Below are 18,990 nucleotides of genomic sequence, written 5' to 3'. Positions count from 1 at the left end.
TTTATACCATTTGCAAAAATTAACTCAAAATGGATAATAGACTTAAATGCAAAACCTAAAACTATAAAACTTGTAGAAGAAAACATAAGATCAACCCTTTGAGATTTTTAGTAGGGCAAACATTTCCTAGATATAATATCAAAAGCATGATTCATAAAAGAAAAATTATTAAATTGGATTTAATCAAAATTAAGTACTTCTACTTTTTGAATCACTGTGAAGAGAATGAAAAAGAGAAACCAAAGACCAGGAAAATATTTACAAATCATATATCTGATATATGTCCAAATATATGTTCAGAATATATAAAAATCCTCAATATTTGTGCAAATATTTTCCCTTTTTAAAATTGTTTTCACTTTTAAAATGTGCAAAGTATTTGTGCAAGTATTTCACCAAACAATATAGATAAATAACAAATAAATACATTAAGTGTCATTAGTCATTAGGGAAGTACAAATTAAAATCATGATATATCACTACACACCTATTAGAATTATTAAAATTTAAAGAATGGCCAAATTAAGATTTGACAAGAATGCAAAGGAACTAGAACTCTCATAAACTAATAGTGAAAATGTCTTGTGGTACAAGAGTTTTGAAAAACGGTTTGGCAATTTCTTAAAAAGTTCAACGTACACTCACCATAGACTAAGTTGCTCCATTTCTAGGTTTTTACTTAATAGAAATGAAGACAAAGGCCCATGTCAATACTTGTACATGAATTTTCATAGCAGCTTTATGTAATAGCCAAAAACTAAAAACAAACCAAATGTCTATCAACAGATGAATAAACTGTTGTATATTCATAGGATGGATTACTATTCAGAAAAAAAAAAAGAGATGAACTACTGATACACAAAACAACATGAATGAATCTCCAGATTAATTGTGTTGAGTGAAAGAGCCAGATTAAAATACAGTATATACTATATGATTCAATATATATAAAATCCTAGAAAACATAAACTAATCTATAGTGGCAGAAAGCTGATTAGTGGTTGCTTGGGCACAGGGTATAAGGTTGGGCAAAAGGAAAGGACTACAAAGTTGCACAAGGAAACTCTTGGGAATGATGAATATGTTCATTATTTTGATTGTGATAATTGTTTCATAGATGTATACATGAATCAAGACACTAAACTGAATGCTTTAAAATATGCATTTTATTGTATGTAAATTTTACCTCAATAAAGCTGTTTATATTAATAAGATATGATATATATTATATACTAATATTGTGTATATTATTACACAATAATAGTATACATAACATCATTATTTCTTCTTTATTTGATGCTTGTCAAAATCTATCATGACCTGCAAATATATTCTGGACAAATATCAAATATTTGGGGTAAATATACATATTGGGCAAAATACTTTTCTGAAGCTTTTGTTCTCCTTTGCATAAATGGTATTCAATCCATATTATAACATATTTATGTCTACAATATATAAAGCTCTTTATATTAGTAATACACAATTAAAGCACAATAGAAAAGACAGGAAAAGGCTAAGATCAGATAGCTCACACCAACACAAATAAATACAAATATCCAATAAATGAATGAAGAAAACCTCAGCTTAAGAAGGAAGCAAAAACAAAGGCAAATGTGATGCTTTTGTTGTGTCCTATGAAATCGGAAAAATTTTTAAAGCTAATTGCACTGCTAAGGGCAATTTCAATTAGTTCATTCTTTCCAAAAATAAATGTGGTTTAAAGTATTAATTATTATAATATCTTAGTATTTTATCTACTAGTAATTCCATTTCAAGGAAATCATTCTAAATAACCAGAAATTTGATAATTTCTCTTAGCTAAAGAATCAGGTTTCGTTGATTTCAAATAAGAATTTTAGATGTTAAAAACTTAAATAGCAATTAACTTTAAAATTATTAAGTTTGTGACACCAAATAGCAAAACAGAAGAGAAGTAATGTTTAGAAATGTTTAGCTAGAATATGAGAATAATTATCAATTAACCAAAGAGAGAATGAATGCTTCAGAGAATTTTTGCTAGCATAGTTTTCAGCTAGTTGACAAGGATCTAATACATTGAACATTGAAGAAAGATCTAATACACTAAAGAAAGAATATTGAACCATATCCTGATGATATAATTTGCTGTGCAACAAACTCAATGTAGTGGCTCATTTTGAAACTAAATTCCATGCAGACTATGAGATAGGAGGTATAGTCACAAATCCATTGAGAGCATGTCATCCTTGAATATTAAGGGAACCAACTAAACCATTATTTTGTAAGAATAAATGTTTAATGGATGAGAGGAAAGACACATAAGGAAATATGTTGCAGGCTTTTAAAGACTACCAAATTGTTTTATTACCTCTCTGCAGTTAGACCCAGGACTTAACAAACAAGAGTTACTATGCAGACCCACACTGTGTTAGAAACAATCAATCTTTCCAAGATTTTCTAATAAGGTATTACTTAAGCCTGGACTTATTTTTTAAGTCTCTCCAAAATAGTTCTTCATGCCATGAGATAACAGCTCCTTGGGTATAAAGGCATTCTGTCCAAATGTATAATCCACAGTTTCATACATATGTAACTAAGACACCTTACTTGATAAAGTTAGAACTAACTTTCAAGCTGACTTTAATAGACTGTTAAATAATTACATTAGGAAGGCAAGTAATGTTTTTTATATGTCCACACATTAAATTTTTAACAAAAATTTGCATCTTGTGATAATGTCAGCAATTGTCATAAGAAATATTTTAAAACATCATACTCTATTCTGTCATTAAATCTGTAATACATCACATGATAAAAACTCCCATTGGAGTTATCCATTCTGATCTCTCAATGCATGACGTGTGCTTTCTATTACACTTACAAATCTAATATAGTAAGAAAGAACTTATACCAAATACCTAGAAAATATTTCTATGACAAAAAGAATTCTAACTTGAAATTAACAAATGAATAGTCACCCAAGGCAATAAGTCTCAGCTTTAACATTCACACCTATGTTGAAATAACATATATCTTATGGACTGAATGTTTATATCCTCCCAAAATTTATGTTAAAATCTCAAGCTCCAATGTGATGTGGTATTAGGAGGTGGAACATTTGGGAAATGATTAGGTCATGAAGGTAGAGCCCTTATGAATGGGATTAGTGGCTTCAATATTGTGATTTATAAGCAATATAGATTTGGTCATTCAGATGACCAAAAGCTATTTCTCATATATGTTTGGTCTTTGTTTGTAGTTTCTGGCTTACAAACCCCAAAACCCTTGGAGTTTTCTAAGTGTTGACAGTGACAAAAATGTCTCTCGATAGGTTAATAAAGTGACTTTTGGACTTCACCTGAGAAAGGGGACTGGTTGCCAGGAGAACAAACCATATGATTAGAGGGTTGTAACTTTCAGTCCTACCCTCCGTCCCCAACCCCCAGCACCTCACCTCTCCACCCCACCCCAACCTCCAGGGAGGAAGAGGACCTGGAGGTTGAATCAATCACCAATAGCCAATGATTTAATCACTCTTGACTATGTAATGAAGCCTCCATAAAAAGCCAAAAGGACAGAGTTTGGAGAGCTTCCAGGTTGATAAACATGTGAAGATTTGAGGAGAATTGTGTGCTCCAAGAGGGCATGGAAGCTCCACATCCCTTCCCACATACCTTGTTCTATGGATGTCTTCCATCTGGCTGTTCCTGAGTTATATCCTTTTATAATCAACTAGTGAACTAGTAAGCAAATTGTTTCTCTGAGTTCTATGAGCTGCTCTAGCAAATTAATTGAACCCAAGGAAAGGACCATGGGAACCTGTGATTTATAGTCAGTTTGTCAGAAGTACAGGTAAAAATTTGGACTTGTGACTGGTATCTGAAGTCCAAGAAGGGAGTTGTGGGAACCTTTAATCTGTAGTAGGTCAGTCAGAAGCACAGGCTTTCAACTGGTGTCTGAAAGGGGAGGATGGGATGGAGAAAAGACAGTAGTTGTAGGACTGAACCCCAAAGCTGTGAAATCTGATGCTATCTCTGAGTAGGTAGCATCAAAATTGAGTTGAATTGCTTGTTGGTTCAAGGAACCCCCGTTTCACACATTGGACAATGAGTGTGAGAAGAGACCCTGAGAGCTCTCACCACTTCCTCCATGTGAGGACAAAGCAAGAAGAGGGCCACCTATGACCCAGGAAGTGGGCCTTCACCACACAAGGAATCTGCAGGTGCCTTGATCTTAGACTTCCCAGCCTCCAGAACTGACTGTGAGAAATAAATTTCTGTTATTTAAGCCACTCAGTCTATTGTATTGTTTTTTATGGCAACCCAAATGGACTAAGACGTAACTATACAGTGAAAAAAAATTTTTTTACAAGAACTATGTAATTGAGGGCATTTGCTTATTTCCAAACAATAGAAGAAAGATACAAAGATATAATTTCCTTAAACACTAGTTAATTTGTGACCAATTAGTAACTTCTGAAACTCCAGTACAAAAATATCACTGGCAGCTTTTATAAAAATATTCTATCATGATATGGAAGATTCTTTGGGAAAGGGAAGATTGACTTGTACAAAGGGCCTATGATGGACCAAGTAATATTTGTGAGGCTTTACATTTTTAACTTCATTTAGGCTTCACAACAATGATCCTCTGAGGTTAATAATTGTGCCCATTTTATAGATTAGTGAATTATGTATCAAGAGGTAGAAATTTGTCCAAGGTCATACAACTAATAACTAGAGGAGTCCAGTTCAGAACACATTTCTTCCTGACTCCAAAGTCCAGGCATTTTGCAATATGTGCATCCCAAATGTAACTTTAACTCTGTCATTGGTGGGCCAAGATCCAGTGCCTTGCTCTTCTATACTGTAAATCTGTCAAGGAGTTTTTAATCTCTGTCCTTGGCTAACTTATCTCCTTAACACAGATAGCTCTCTTTTTTTAGTTTCTATTCTTATAAATGATCACTGTTTCTGTCAGAAATCTAAATTACTTTTAGCATTTACACAATTCGTTATTGTCTTACTTTCTCTTTTAGCTTCAAATAAAGACTTTCTTTTCTAGAGGAGAGGGCCTTTCCAATTTCACTTAGTTTATAACCTGATTCTGTATTTTTAACAGAATTAATAACCCACAAAGTGTAGCCCTAAAACATAGTTTGAGATGACAATTCCTCATCTTATACGCCATTTCACTAGAAAACAGCACTGTAAGAACCATATTGCCTTTGCATTTTAAAAAGCTTGAATCTAAAAAGCAAAAATCCTCATGTCCTTTTAGGGAGAAATTCCTCTGAGTCATTCCTGAGAAGTGGCTTTGCATCACTGCTCCACTGAAACATAAAGATCTTCAGATGTCTCATTCTCTCAAAGGAAACATCTTTAATTGGAGAAAGTAGGAGAAAAAACATTTGGGCCAAGTTTTCTCAGAAGATCTTAAACTGCTTTTCACCGCTCATTTATAAATTTGTCTCTTCTCCTACACTTTCTACAGCCCCCACAAATACATATGCACAACACTTTTCTTCCCAGAAATTAGCCATTTATAAAGAAACCAATTATTTTTACCAAAGAAATCCATAATTGTATTTTTAAAGCTGGTGGTGTTATAGGCAATGTAATCAAATGTGAACATGTGAGAGCATTAAGTGAATTGCCCAGCATTCTCTTTGTTGGCAGTCAAGTTGAACAAGTAATCTAATATGCTTCCAGGAACATCAATTGAAAACTGTTCAGTTCGTCTTTTTTTTTTTTTTTAACATCTTTATTGGAGTATAATGCTTTACAACGTTGTGTTAGTTTCTGCTGTAAAACAAAGTGAACCAGCTATACATATACATATATCCCCACATTCCCTCTCTCTTGCGTCTCCCTCCCACCCTCCCTATTGCACCCTCTAGGTGGTCACAAAGCACTGAGTTGATCTCCCTGTGCTATGCAGCTTCTTCCCACTAGCTATCTATTTTACATTTGGTAGTGTGTATATGTTAATGCTACACTCTCACTTCATCTCAGCTTACCCTTCCCACTTCCCATGTCCTCAAGTCCATTCTCTATGTCTGTGTCTTTATTCCTATACTGCCCTTAGGTTCACCAGAACCATTTTTTTTTTTAAGATTCCATATATGTATGTTAGCATACAGTATTTGTTTTTCTCTTTCTTACTTTCTTAACTCTGTATGACAGATTCTATTTCCCTCTACCTCACTACAAATAACTCAATTTCATTTCTTTTTATGGCTGAGTAATATTTCATTGTATATATGTGCCACATCTTTATCCATTCATCTGTCACTGGACACTTAGGTTGCTTCCGTGTTCTGGCTACTGTAAATAGTGCTGCAGTGAACATTGTGGTACATGACTCTTTTTGAATTATGGTTTTCTCAGGGTACATGCCCAGTAGTGGGATTGCTGGGTCATATGGTAGTTCTATTTTTAGTTTTTTAAGGAACCTCCACACCGTTCTCCATAGTGGCTGTATAAATTTACATTCCCACCAACAGTGCAAGAGGGTTCCCTTTTTTCCACACCCTCTCCAACATTTTTTGTTTGTCAATTTTTTGATGATGGCCATTCTGACCCGTGTGAGGTGATACCTCATTGTAGTTTTGATTTGCATTTCTTTAATGATTAGTGATGCTGAGCATCTTATCAAGTGTTTGTTGGCAATCTGTATATCTTCTTTGGAGAAATGTCTACTTAGATCTTCTGCCAATTTTTTGATTGTGTTGTTTGGTTTTTTTTTGATATTGAACTGCATGAGCTGCTTGTATATTTTGGAGATTAATCCTTTGTCAGTTGCTTCATTTGCAAATATTTTCTCTCATTCTGAGAGTTGTCTTATGACGCCGGGTATGGGCCTTACGCTCCAGCACCATCCATTATCAACTAGCTCATGTCTTTTAAAAAAAATAAATCAAATTCTACATGTCATATTGAACTCCCTAAAACAGAATTCAGGCCACAGTCATATCTTGCCTAGACCAATTCCATATAGTCTTCTGACAGGTCATCCCAAATCTCCTCCTGGCATTCACAATGGACTCTCCACACATGACCCATCACCATAATCAAAACACATAATTCCCATTTTGCCTATCACACCAAGATTAAAAATGTACCACAGCCTACAAGACCCTAAGTAGTGATCTGGTTCAGCTACTTCTTAAGCCTCATTTCCACCAACTCTTCCCCTCATTTAGGCACTTTCATAACACTGGCCTCCCTTGCTAATTTTTTTCAATTTGCAAAGCACATTGCCATCCTGAGCTCTTGCACTTGTGTTTCCTCTTCCTGGAATTCACTTCTCCAAGATATTTGACTCACTATCTCTCTCATTTCATTAAATTATCTGACTTCTCTAATCATTTCCATCATGCCCTATACACCTATTCAGCACTAGTTTTTGTTTCTAATACTTATCACTAACATAATATATATGTGTTTATTATCTCTCTTACATTAGAACATAAGCTCCCCATAAGGGCAAAAATATTTCCTGTTCACCACTGCAGTCCCAATACCAAGAGTATGTTCAGAAACATGTGGGAATACAAAAGTATATATTGAATTCATTAATAAATGAAAAATAAAATCAAAATTATTTATAAATTAAAATTCCAAGCCATATATTAATTCATTGCTTTTAATATTGTTTATTCATGATCCATTTCCCCTCTTTCTGAAATAGTTTCTCTTTTGAAATGCTATCTCTTACCAATTGAATATAACTTCAGTAAAAGTGTAAATTATAATGTACAGCCCCCATCAGCATTTATTCAAGAGGTGAGTATTGAAAACAAACTACAACAATCTGACTCCCTATCCTTGAAATTAAAGTGTGAGCCTAATAACCCCCAATCAAAAATCGTTGTACCTGATTGAGCCCAATGTTGTACCAATGCTGGAGAGGGTGTGGAGAGAAGGGAACCCTCCTACATTTTTGGTGGGAATGTAAATTGATACAGCCACTATGGAGAACGATATGGAGGTTTCTTAAAAAACTAAAACTAGAGCTACCATATGATGCTGTAATCCCACTCCTGCGCATATATTTGGAGAAAAACATGGTTCAAAAGGATACATGCACCCCAGTGATCATTGCAGCACTGTTTATGATAGCCAAGACATGGAAGCAACCTAAATATCCATTGACAGAGGAATGGATAAAGAAGATGTGATACATATATGCAGTGGAATATTACTCAGCCATTGAAAAGAATGAAATAATGCTATTTGCAGCAACATAGATGGACCTAGGGATTGTCATACTGAGTGAAGTAAGTCAGACAAAGAGAAATATTGTATGATATGCCTTATATGTGGAATCTAAAAAGAAGTGATACAAATGAACTTATTTACAAAACAGAAAGAGACTCACAGACTTAGAGAACAAAATTATGATTACCAGGGGGGAAGGAAGGGGGGAAGGGATAGTCAGGGAATTTGGTATCAACATGTACACACTGCTATTTTTAAAATGGATAACCAAAAAGGACCTACTATAGAGCACAGGGAACTCTGCTCAATGTTATGTGGCAGCCTGGATGGGAGGGGAGTTTGGGGGAGAAAGCACACATGTATATGTATGGCTGAATCCCTATGCTGTACACCTGAATCTATCGAAACATTGTTAATTGGCTATATTCCAATATAAAATAAAAAGTTTAAAAATAAAAAAAAAGATATCCAGAGGTGCATATCATATCCAGCACCTAATACTTCTTCTCCATTTTGGGAGCTATCCAATATTCTTCCACAGGTTCCCCCTCTACCCCCTCCCTTTTTTTGGTTGTTTGTTTTAATTAGCCAGAATCAGTTTCTGTTGTTTACAATCCAAAATTTAACTAACACATATGGTAAGCTTATATTCAATCTGATATACCTCAAAATACAAAATTTAACAGAAAGTTTCTCAATTCTCTTTTTTCTCTCTCTCATCTCTCCCTCCCATTGTCTGTTCTCCACACACACTTCCCTATTACAGTGTACTGTAGTTACTCAAACACTTCCTCTCTAGTGACATCCCCCATACGTGCCCTTTGCAACAATTTTAATGTTTCGACATCATTTATCCTTCCTCTCATCTAGCACTGTTTACTCAGAGTTGCTGAACTGAAGTATAAGTTAAGAAGTAATCGATATGATTAAGCCAAAATAATCAAGTTATCAATAATCGATATTCTTAATCTTGTCAAGCATATTTGTATTTCTTTAAAAAGTGGCTACTGTTACTCAAAATTAATTTGTTAAAATTTCAAGTAGGGGGACTTCCCTGGTGGTTCAGTGGCTAATAATCCACGTTCCCAATGCAGGGGGCCCAGGTTCGATACCTGGTCAGAAAACTAGATCCCACATGCTGCTACTAAGAGTTTGCATGCTGCAACTAAAGATCCCTTGTGCCACAGCTAAGACCCAGTGCAGCCAAATAAATTTATTAATTAAATAAATACTTTAAAATGTTTTTCAAGGAGGATGACAAAGTGAAGAATTTTAGAGAGTATAAGGTAGTTACTTTTTTAAATGTATTCAATGACATCACTTAAGTCGTCTGTGGATCTGATCATGGTTCATTTAAAGATAAACAGAGGGCTTACAGACAAGACAACTTATCCATCAATTAAACAGATTTTAGTTGAACTACTTTTGTGTGAATACATAAAGCATACAGACCCATTACAAATGTGATTAACAGAGTCACAATGAGATTTATAATGTTACCAAATATGGCTAGCACATCCCCAAGGGGACCCTCAGTCACCTCTCCCTGCATTTTGGGGGGGTGGAGGCAAAAGCAATGATTTGTTTCTAACCAATAGACTATGGCAAAGGTGATGGAATATGAATGCCTTTAATTAGGTTATATAAGACATCATCTTAGCAGAATGAGAGATAGAGAGACAGAAACAAAGACATAGAGAGATTTTCCATTGCTGGTTTTGAAGATTTAAGCTTCTATGTTGTGAGAAGGTCTGAGAGAGAATGATATGGCAAGGACCTGCGTGACTTCTAGGAGCTAAGAAGAGCCCTCAACTAGAGCCAGGAAGAAAGTAAAGACCTCAGTCCTGGAACCAAAAGGAATTAAATTCTGCCAAGAACACGTGAGTTTGGAAGAGGACCTCATGCTCTGGAAAAGAATGTAGTCTGGCAGATACCTTGATTGAAGTCTTCTGAGACATGAACAGCTAAATTTTGTTCAGAGAGATAATAAATGTATGTTGTTTCAAGCCACTATATTTATGTAATTTGTTACACAGTAATAGTAAACAAATTCACTCACATACCAAGGAGACAAGAAGATAAAATTCATGTCTGTAGAACAGTCATAGATTGTGGATTTAGCACATTCATTGCTCTTTTACTTACTAGTTTATCATATCCACTTCAAAGCATTGATGTAAGGATTCAATCAGAAATCTTATGTGTAGATTTTAAGGCTTTGTGTGAATATTAAACATCTCATAAAAGTGAGTTTTCTCCTCTTTTACTCTGCTATTTAACTCAGTGGGTGTCACAGCCCCACTCATTGGCAGCAGTCAAAACCGTCATTCTGAAGAGTCACATTTGGATAATTCTGAGCCACTGAAAGTGGAAGCTTGCAGTACTTCAGGATCTCCTCTGCCCACCCATCCACTCATTGTGTCACATGTGAGTGAGGTGTGGGTTCTGGAGATTACCACTGTCCCAGCATCTATTGTTACAGTATTTGGAGACTGGTTGTTATATGGACTCCACTGAGGTCCACATCAGGATGTAGCAGTAACTTCTTTGTTCATTCTCCCTTGTGTTTAGATAACCTTCTACCATGACCCCTTTTCACTTCAGTCCATTGCTCACATGGTGCTTGGCTGTCATCCATTTCTTGTTTCCATCCTGACTTTAATGTAGATTTACTTCCTAGTATTTTGACACCTTGCTGGAGAACCATAGCCACTTGAGTTCCTCCTGCATCTAAGATAAGAACTTTTTGTTATCCAGAAACTGCTACCTTTTAATTTTCAGAAAGATGAGGATTGAAAATTCTGCAGCCCAGCACAATCTGAAATCAGCAGTGAGTGATTCATGGGTTTCTAGACACTTAAAATTTTTAATCCAGTACATTTTTTATTCAACATTATGGTTGACATTTCATTAAGAATGAAAATTGCTATAGCATCCTATAGCTCCAATAACTTTTAGTGCTGTAGTGATTTTTCTAACAAGTATATTTTTAACACATTCACTGAACACATTCTAGTTAAATTTCCTATTTTTTACAGCTTACCAGTTTAACTGTACCCCTGTATGGCAGGTGGTTATGATGTCCCTCTCTACAATTCCCTCACACATGCTTTCCTATAAAGTAACTAGTCTTTGCTGTATTTATTTATTGTCATTCTTATAAGTAAAAGCATCAGAAATCTGACCATTCTCAAAGTTTCTGGAAGCTCTGACCATATTTTCTCAAACTTGCAATTAAAATTGAAGAAAAGTACTTATGGCATAGAATTCATAGTGTATTTCTCTAAACATAAATACCAGATTTTTCATTTGTCATCCACCCTACTGGTCTTTTAGCCTCATTTCTAGTATGATACTTTTACTTCTGGCTTTGTTTCTATTGTCAATCTCAATTCCAGTATCCAACACTGTTCCATGGTTTCCTTTCAACTTTAGTTGTATTCACAAATCCAATACCATCTCTAATAACCAGCCTCCACCCAGATTTAATCCCCCTTTTCTCCATCTTCATCTCCTTCAGACAGTTGTACCCCAGTCACAGCACAAAGCACTCTAGAAAATTAAAGAGAATATGATGTAAGTTTATTTAAAGGCTCTTTGTTGGGGAAGACAGTTTAAATTTGTGAAGGACTGCCTAACCATAAGTTAGTGAAATCTTAAACATAATTTTCGTTTAGCATAATCAGTAAATAACACCTATTTTGCTTGCAACTTAAAATTAAAATGATGTGCCACAATTGGATATAGTACCAACATATCTATTCTATGCCATGAAGACTGAATTGATGAAAATTGCACTCATCTAGAATCAGTCTCCAGTATTTCCAGCTCTCCTGAATCAATCATTAGTGCTAGTTTGTAAATAAAGTACACTTAGCTGCAAGCAACTAACTTTTAAAAAAATCTATTCAAAAGAATTACTCAACTACAAGAATTAATATATTTAAAATACTTACAATTTCTTTAAGATAGCCATGAATTCTACTAACTTCTCTTCAGATTTTTTTGGTCCATATAAAATATGGCCACCACGTGCTTTTTTAACATGGATAGATATGTTGTGAGAATCATCAGGTTGTTGGGGTTTACTTTCTGCTGTGCCTTCAGCAGGTTTTCTAAACAAGGAAGCATAATATTTTATGGTGTTGTGTTTTGTATAAAAATTGCTGACATGACTTTTTACTGTCAAGAGTAGAAATGCACTGTTCTGAAGTAATTTGGCATTTTAATAATATATTCTTTCTCAATGCTTGTTTTTTTTCCAGTCATTAATAATGCAATTAAACACATATATAAAATATTTTCTGGGGCTTCCCTGGTGGTGCAGTAGTTGAGAGTCCGCCTGCCAATGCAGGGGACACGGGTTCATGCCCTAGTCCAGAAAGATCCCACATGCCGCGGAGCGGCTTGGGCCGTGAGCCACGGCCGCTGAGCCTGCACGTCCGGAGCCTGTGCTCCGCGACGGGAGAGGCCACAACAGTGAGAGGCCTGCGTACCGCAAAAAAAAAAAAGAAGAAGAAAATATTTTCGATGTACAGAATTTCGTTATAGGTATTGTATAACAGTCCCAAGTGATTGAAACATCTTCCATAATAAATTAGGTGCATATATTTAGGGAAATATTTCAAGTCAATGGTCACCCTTCTTTTACACTCTTACAGTTGTTTTTCAGCGTTTTGTGGGTTTTTTGTTTTTTGGTTTTTTTTCGGTGTGCGGGCCTCTCACTGTTGTGGCCTCTCCCGTCGCGGAGCACAGGCTCCGGACGCGCAGTCTCAGCGGTTATGGCTCACGGGCCCAACCGCTCCGCGGCATGTGGGATCTTCCCGGACTGGGATACGAACCCGTGTCCCCTGCATCGGCAGGCGGACTGTCAACCACTGTGCCACCAAGGGAAGCCCCGGTTTTTGGGGGGTTTTTTGACACCAATGATAAAAGTAATTTTTTTAAACTTTTGTTTCCAACTGGTAAATTATGAATGTCTTGGAAGCAGTCACCATACTTCATTCTTGTGCTATAGTATATTACACAACTAAGTCCCTAAGAGATGTGTGAATGAATAACCATTTCCCATTTATCCTTCCAGCTCAGAGCTTTCCTATTAAGAGGTCACTAAAAACCTAAGGAAAAGCAATCTAACAAATGTTGTCCATCCTTAAGAAAAAAAATAGTGGAGGGGATGCTAAAAATCCAAATGATCATAGATTAGTCACCTTTAATTAATACATGAAAAGATTTTTTTAAGTTAAATATAAGATAAACATTATGTGGAATAACAATAACAATCATCACATTAACATCTACCTGAGTCCTTTTAAAAGTGCTATTATATTAAACATTATATACATATATCTCATTAACATTAACTAAGTGAAATAAACAATATGATCCTCAATTTAATAAGGTGAGGAAATTGCAGCTTAAAGAGTTTATATAATTTGTCTAACCACTCATATCCACTTTCCAGTAGAACTGGAAAGAGTTTTTTGCAATCTAAAGTTCACAGAATATTAAAACTTAATGGCAAAACTTACTTATCTGATATATACAGAAGAAAAGATACTTTAGCATAACTTACAAAGATAAAATTAAGAGCCAAAATCCATTTCCCCTTATACCACTTTCACAGAAGCTCAGCGATTCTATCCATAGAGACCTAGGACACTATTTAAAACTCTATTCCCAGTTATGTCTATAAATAGTAAGTACAGTAAAGCTCAGCAGTGGTTAAGATTCAGATATAAAGCAATTGGCTGCTTTCCTCCACCCAGCTCTGATTCTCAAATGCAAATGGATAGAGTTCTTATCTTCTAGAGGAGAGAGGTCTGTGGACTGGAGGGCAAGGTAGAGGTAGATATAATAAGCTTTGTGAGGGAAATTTAGAAAGTGAGTCCCCATGGACCCAGTATTCTGGCTCAAGTTCATCATATTTGCCCAAGGCAAGAGATTCCTGGCATTCCTGCTTTTACATTGAAAATCACAAGGCAGCCAAAGGATTCAGAATAGTCCCCATTGATATTTAAGATACTTGAAGCCAAGCAGGTGATAACAAACCACCAAAAGCAACAGCAGGAAATAGATGGTCATATATATTAATTAATTAACTGATTGATTAAGCTGTATCCTATGCTCTTCGGGAAATGGTAGAAAATAATCCTCATCATTATATTTATATACTAAAACTAGCAACAATTCAATATATATAATCTAAAATTTTCAGTCATATAAAATTCAAAATCATTTTATGAGAGATTAATAAATGTGTAAGTTGCCAAGGCAAGTGGGAGTATAGGAGGTTGTGGACATGATTCACATCTTTTCTGGAGCTATGTTTGTAATCTCAGACTTCTCTATGTTTCTGTGTTTCACAATTACCTGTACCTTTAAATTTTTAGTGAAATTTTATACTGGGTAAATCTCTGATTCTCATAAGTCTAACTTGATAACTGAATCCTTTGGTTATTCTCAGACCTCTAAAGATTTTTTCTTTCATACAAGTCCTACTTGTTACATGATAAGATTGTTCCAAGATATGTAGTATTTGCACTATTATGTTACTTGTATATATGTAATAATATTTCTGTAACCGATATGTTTAGGATTTTTAAAATAAAATTCAGTTTTATTGATCATTGTGGTAGCATAAACTATTTTTCTCTTTTCCTCAGTAATCAGCTACTTTAATAAGCTCTTTTTTTTTCAGTTGACCATCTTAAGGATTTTTTGGGTGGTAGATAAAAAGATGTAGATGAAAATAAATGGAAAGAAATTTATTGCTTTAAATGTATATAGTTTTTAAGAAAAAATAGTTGACTATGAGCTAAGGATTTATCTCAAAAAGTGAAAAAAGAAGAGCAACTTAACCCAAAATAAGTAGAAGTATATAAGTATATAATAAAATTGGAACAAACATATCTAATAAACTTGGCAAACCATTAGTCAAGTACAAAAAGAGAGAAGGCAGGAATAAATAATATCAGGAATGAAAAAGGAGACCTCATCACAGATCCCACAGAATAAAAGATTATACTATGAAAAATTTAGATGAAAGGAAAAAATAACTATGAAAGTACAAATTACCAAACTGACACAAAAAGAAATAAAAAATTTGAATTTTTCTAGATATTTTAAATAATATAACTATTAAATAAGAATCTCCTCACAAAGAAACTCACAGCCAAAGTGGCCTTACTGATAAATTCTACAAACTCTTAATAAATAAATAAAACCAAACACTTCAAGAAAATAGAAAAGTCATATATACTTTCTGTCTAGTTTTATGACATCAACATAATCTTGATATCAACATCTGGCAAGGATTTTACAAGAAACAAAAATTATAAGCCAATAACATGATGCAAAAGTCTGGAGCAAAATATTAACAAACTGAATCCAGTGATAATTTTAAAAAATAATATAGCATAGCTTAGTTGAGGTGACACCAGGAATACTATTCCAGAAATGTTATTCAACACATTAACAGTACACAGGAGAAAAAAATCATTAATAACTAAATAATATTTAATATGATACAATATTCATTTGTAATCAAAATCTTAGCAAACTGAACACAAGTGAATTTTCTTAATATGACAAAAGTATTTGCAAAAACTACACTATTTAGAGTGAAATATTAAAACTTTGCCTCTGGAATCAAAAACAAAATTTGCATATTGTTCTAACCTATTTAATACTATAGTGGAAGTCCTGGGCATTAAAATTAATATAACTAAAGGTATAAGAATTGGAAAGGTCAAATAAAGGTATTATTTTTTCAGATGACAAATTATATACATGGAAAATCCAAATGAATCTACAGATACTAGAATCAATAAGAGAATTCAGTAAAGATGCTGAGTAAAAGTTTAATATACAAAACATCTATTGTATTTCTGTCTGTATGTTCCTTAATATCTAATGCAGGAAGGCACTAATAGAATAATCAGTCTTGTAAATGTGCTATTGAAAGATGTTAAAAGTGATATGAAGAATTTATACACATTGTGAAAACAACCATAGGGTGCTTATCAGAGTGTAAAAGCTGAGACATATAAGATGACAAAGAGTTAGACAAAAAATATTCCAGTAAGAAGCTAAAAGGAATTTTTCTGGAGAAGAAACTTCTAAAAATGCTAAATTTTACTCAAAAATATTTTTACCCTGCCATATAGGCATAGCCGCTGTTCAACAAATAAATATTCTCTATTAATCTATTCATACTTTTTTGGCATCACCATGTCCAATTATTTGTGAATTAATTTTTACTCCAAGTAAATGATATGGGTGCATGAAATTACTTATAGTATTGAATAGATACCATAGAACGCTAGTAATTTTGTAACTCTATTCCTTTCTCTGCTATCGACTTTTAACTATTTTTGGCATTGTTTTGCATGTAAGCATGAATCAAGACAATGGCATCAAACTAGTAGCATCTAATTCTTCATTGCCACACATTTGCAGTTTTAAAAAACCAGAAAAATAGTAATTTTACTTAATCTTAACCCTTTGACCCTTGAGTACACTTCTTTGTGATACTTTGCGTGACAAAATGAGAATTGCAGATAAAGTATCTTTGTGGCATTCTAAAGAAATTTTTGTCTCAAATAAAAGTGCTTCTACTACTGAGTTGCAAGCTGAATTATCCACTTTCTTCATTGTGCTGTATAGTTACTTGAAAGAACAACCAACCAGCTACAATAATTGACTTGAATATTTAGGATTTATTTTTTCAAAAATGAGTGAAGTGGGATTGTCAGTTCAAGGAAGATACAGCATTTGTTGCCAATGATAAAATGCAAGCTTTCAAGTGAAAATCAGAATTTTGGAAAACTTGTATTTACCTCTCTCTAAATTTGACAGCTTCCCAGTACATAAAGGCTTTTCTGATGAGATCAGTTGTGATATTAACAATATCACAATTGTGTTTTTTACTAATATTACATAAAGAAACATACCCACATTTGCAAGATCTGCATAGTTCAATGGACCAATGTTTTCCAAATGACCAATGTATGTATTACAAAATCATACATTGTTGAAAGAGCCATTCATAGTGCAAAATATAGTTTTTATAGATAGCAATGTTTTGTTTGTTTTTTTGTTTTGTTTTGTTGCGGTACGCGGGCTTCTCACTGTTGTGGCCTCTCCCGTTGCGGAGCACAGGCTCCGGATGCGCAGGCTCAGTGGTCATGGCTCACAGGCCTAGCCGCTCCGTGGCATGTGGGATCTTCCCGGACCGGGGCACGAACCCGTGTCCCCTGCATCGGCAGGCGGACTCTCAACCACCGCGCCACCAGGGAAGCCCAATAGCAATGTTTTTTAATTGGCTGTATTCTAGATTTTTTTTTAAATGCCTCAGTAAATTCAGGTGATAGCGATTAGCACCAGCACTAAGCAAAATAAAGTAAAATTTTGCATGCATTATCTCATCCATTCCTCCAACATCACTCTAAAGTATGTATTATTGTCCCCATTTTTAGATGAAGAGACTAAGATTCAAAGTTTAAGGTAATTTTCTTAAGGTACCATAATTGCCAAATTGCAGAACTGGAGTTCAAACCCAGATCTGATTAGTCCAGAGGCCATCACAAAACTTTATCCTCCATATATCCTTGCATCAGAGCTCTTACAAGCTTTTTTATCATTCTTCAAAATCCTTCTTTAACCCCCTCCACCACTTTTTGTAAATGCATATAAATTTTACTAAGTAGTAGTTAGAGCCAGATTAATATATGTACTCTTTCTTAAGATATTTTCTGTAGGATTCTTCAATCACTTTTTTAAGAAACTGAAGTCATCCTGACAGAAAAATAAAAATTAAATTCAGTCACTTCAAGTACACTAAGTTAACTCTATCTGTTGATTTTAGCTTAATTATCATTAATGCCAAACCAGGGAAATAACAATGGGTAAATCTCCACCCCCAGGATGAAAGCTGGTGAATTGCAGACTTCCTTTCGTGCTGAGCAAGAGTGCTGACTTTGTCCCACACATTGTCAACATACCCAAAGTTAAAATTGAGGAGGGTTGAAGGTAAGTTCCATTTTAAACTCTTGACAGTCAACATTGGAATCCTGTCATCTCTTATAATATAAGAAAGAATATTTTAAGGTTAGACAGAGGTAAGCAATATTTCCCTGGTTTCTACTAAATTAATGTACTTGACAAACTCAAAGTCCTCTTTTTCATTTCCAAAGAGAAATAGAAAATCCACAGTTAAAAACCAACAGTTGGACTTACATGTACTCTACAGAATAAAGGAGCAATACATTTTCCTGAATATATGACAAGCTATACAAATATGCAAGAAAGTTAAGTTTTTTGGAGAAGATTATTTCACAGATTTACCTCCTAAGGACTGATTGAAATCGAGCCCCAAATCAAAAACTTGGGATATTTAAAGACAACTTTTAATATAGCAGTATATTAACATATATTTATAAAATAATGATCAAATACCATGTTCTGCCTTTTCTTATAACCTAAATTCCCTCCAGTCACAATTCAATTCAGTGAACGCTTCTTGAACACCCAGCCCAAGCAGAGTTCATTGTGTTCATTATCTCAGCTCCCAGGTATGAATCATTTCCATTTTTCCATTTAATCACCCTACTTTTTCCACCCACAGAACATTGCTGAATTGGTCACACACTTGGATGATTACAAATCTACGTTATCTAATTTTAACTGATCTTTGATTTTGCTCAGCATTCTTAAATTAGCTCTTTGTCAAGCTCTCATGCAGTCACCTCAATGGCTTTCATCTAGTTCCTTTTCCAGCCCCATT

At 34.5% G+C, this 18,990-nt stretch overlaps 1 protein-coding gene across 1 annotated transcript in view; it reads right to left on the bottom strand.

The window, feature by feature from the left end:
• The window catches only part of CNBD1 (cyclic nucleotide binding domain containing 1), a 414,607-nt gene that overhangs the window by 340,893 nt on the left and 54,724 nt on the right, over positions 1-18,990 (bottom strand). Inside the window, 1 exon segment of the mRNA XM_032609565.1 lies at positions 12,161-12,319. Within this exon segment, the coding sequence (XP_032465456.1) occupies positions 12,161-12,319 (159 nt within the window).

Source organism: Phocoena sinus, chromosome 17, assembly GCF_008692025.1.
Source record: "Phocoena sinus isolate mPhoSin1 chromosome 17, mPhoSin1.pri, whole genome shotgun sequence".
Classification (NCBI taxonomy): domain Eukaryota; kingdom Metazoa; phylum Chordata; class Mammalia; order Artiodactyla; family Phocoenidae; genus Phocoena; species Phocoena sinus.
This window is presented reverse-complemented; position numbering and strand designations above follow the sequence as displayed.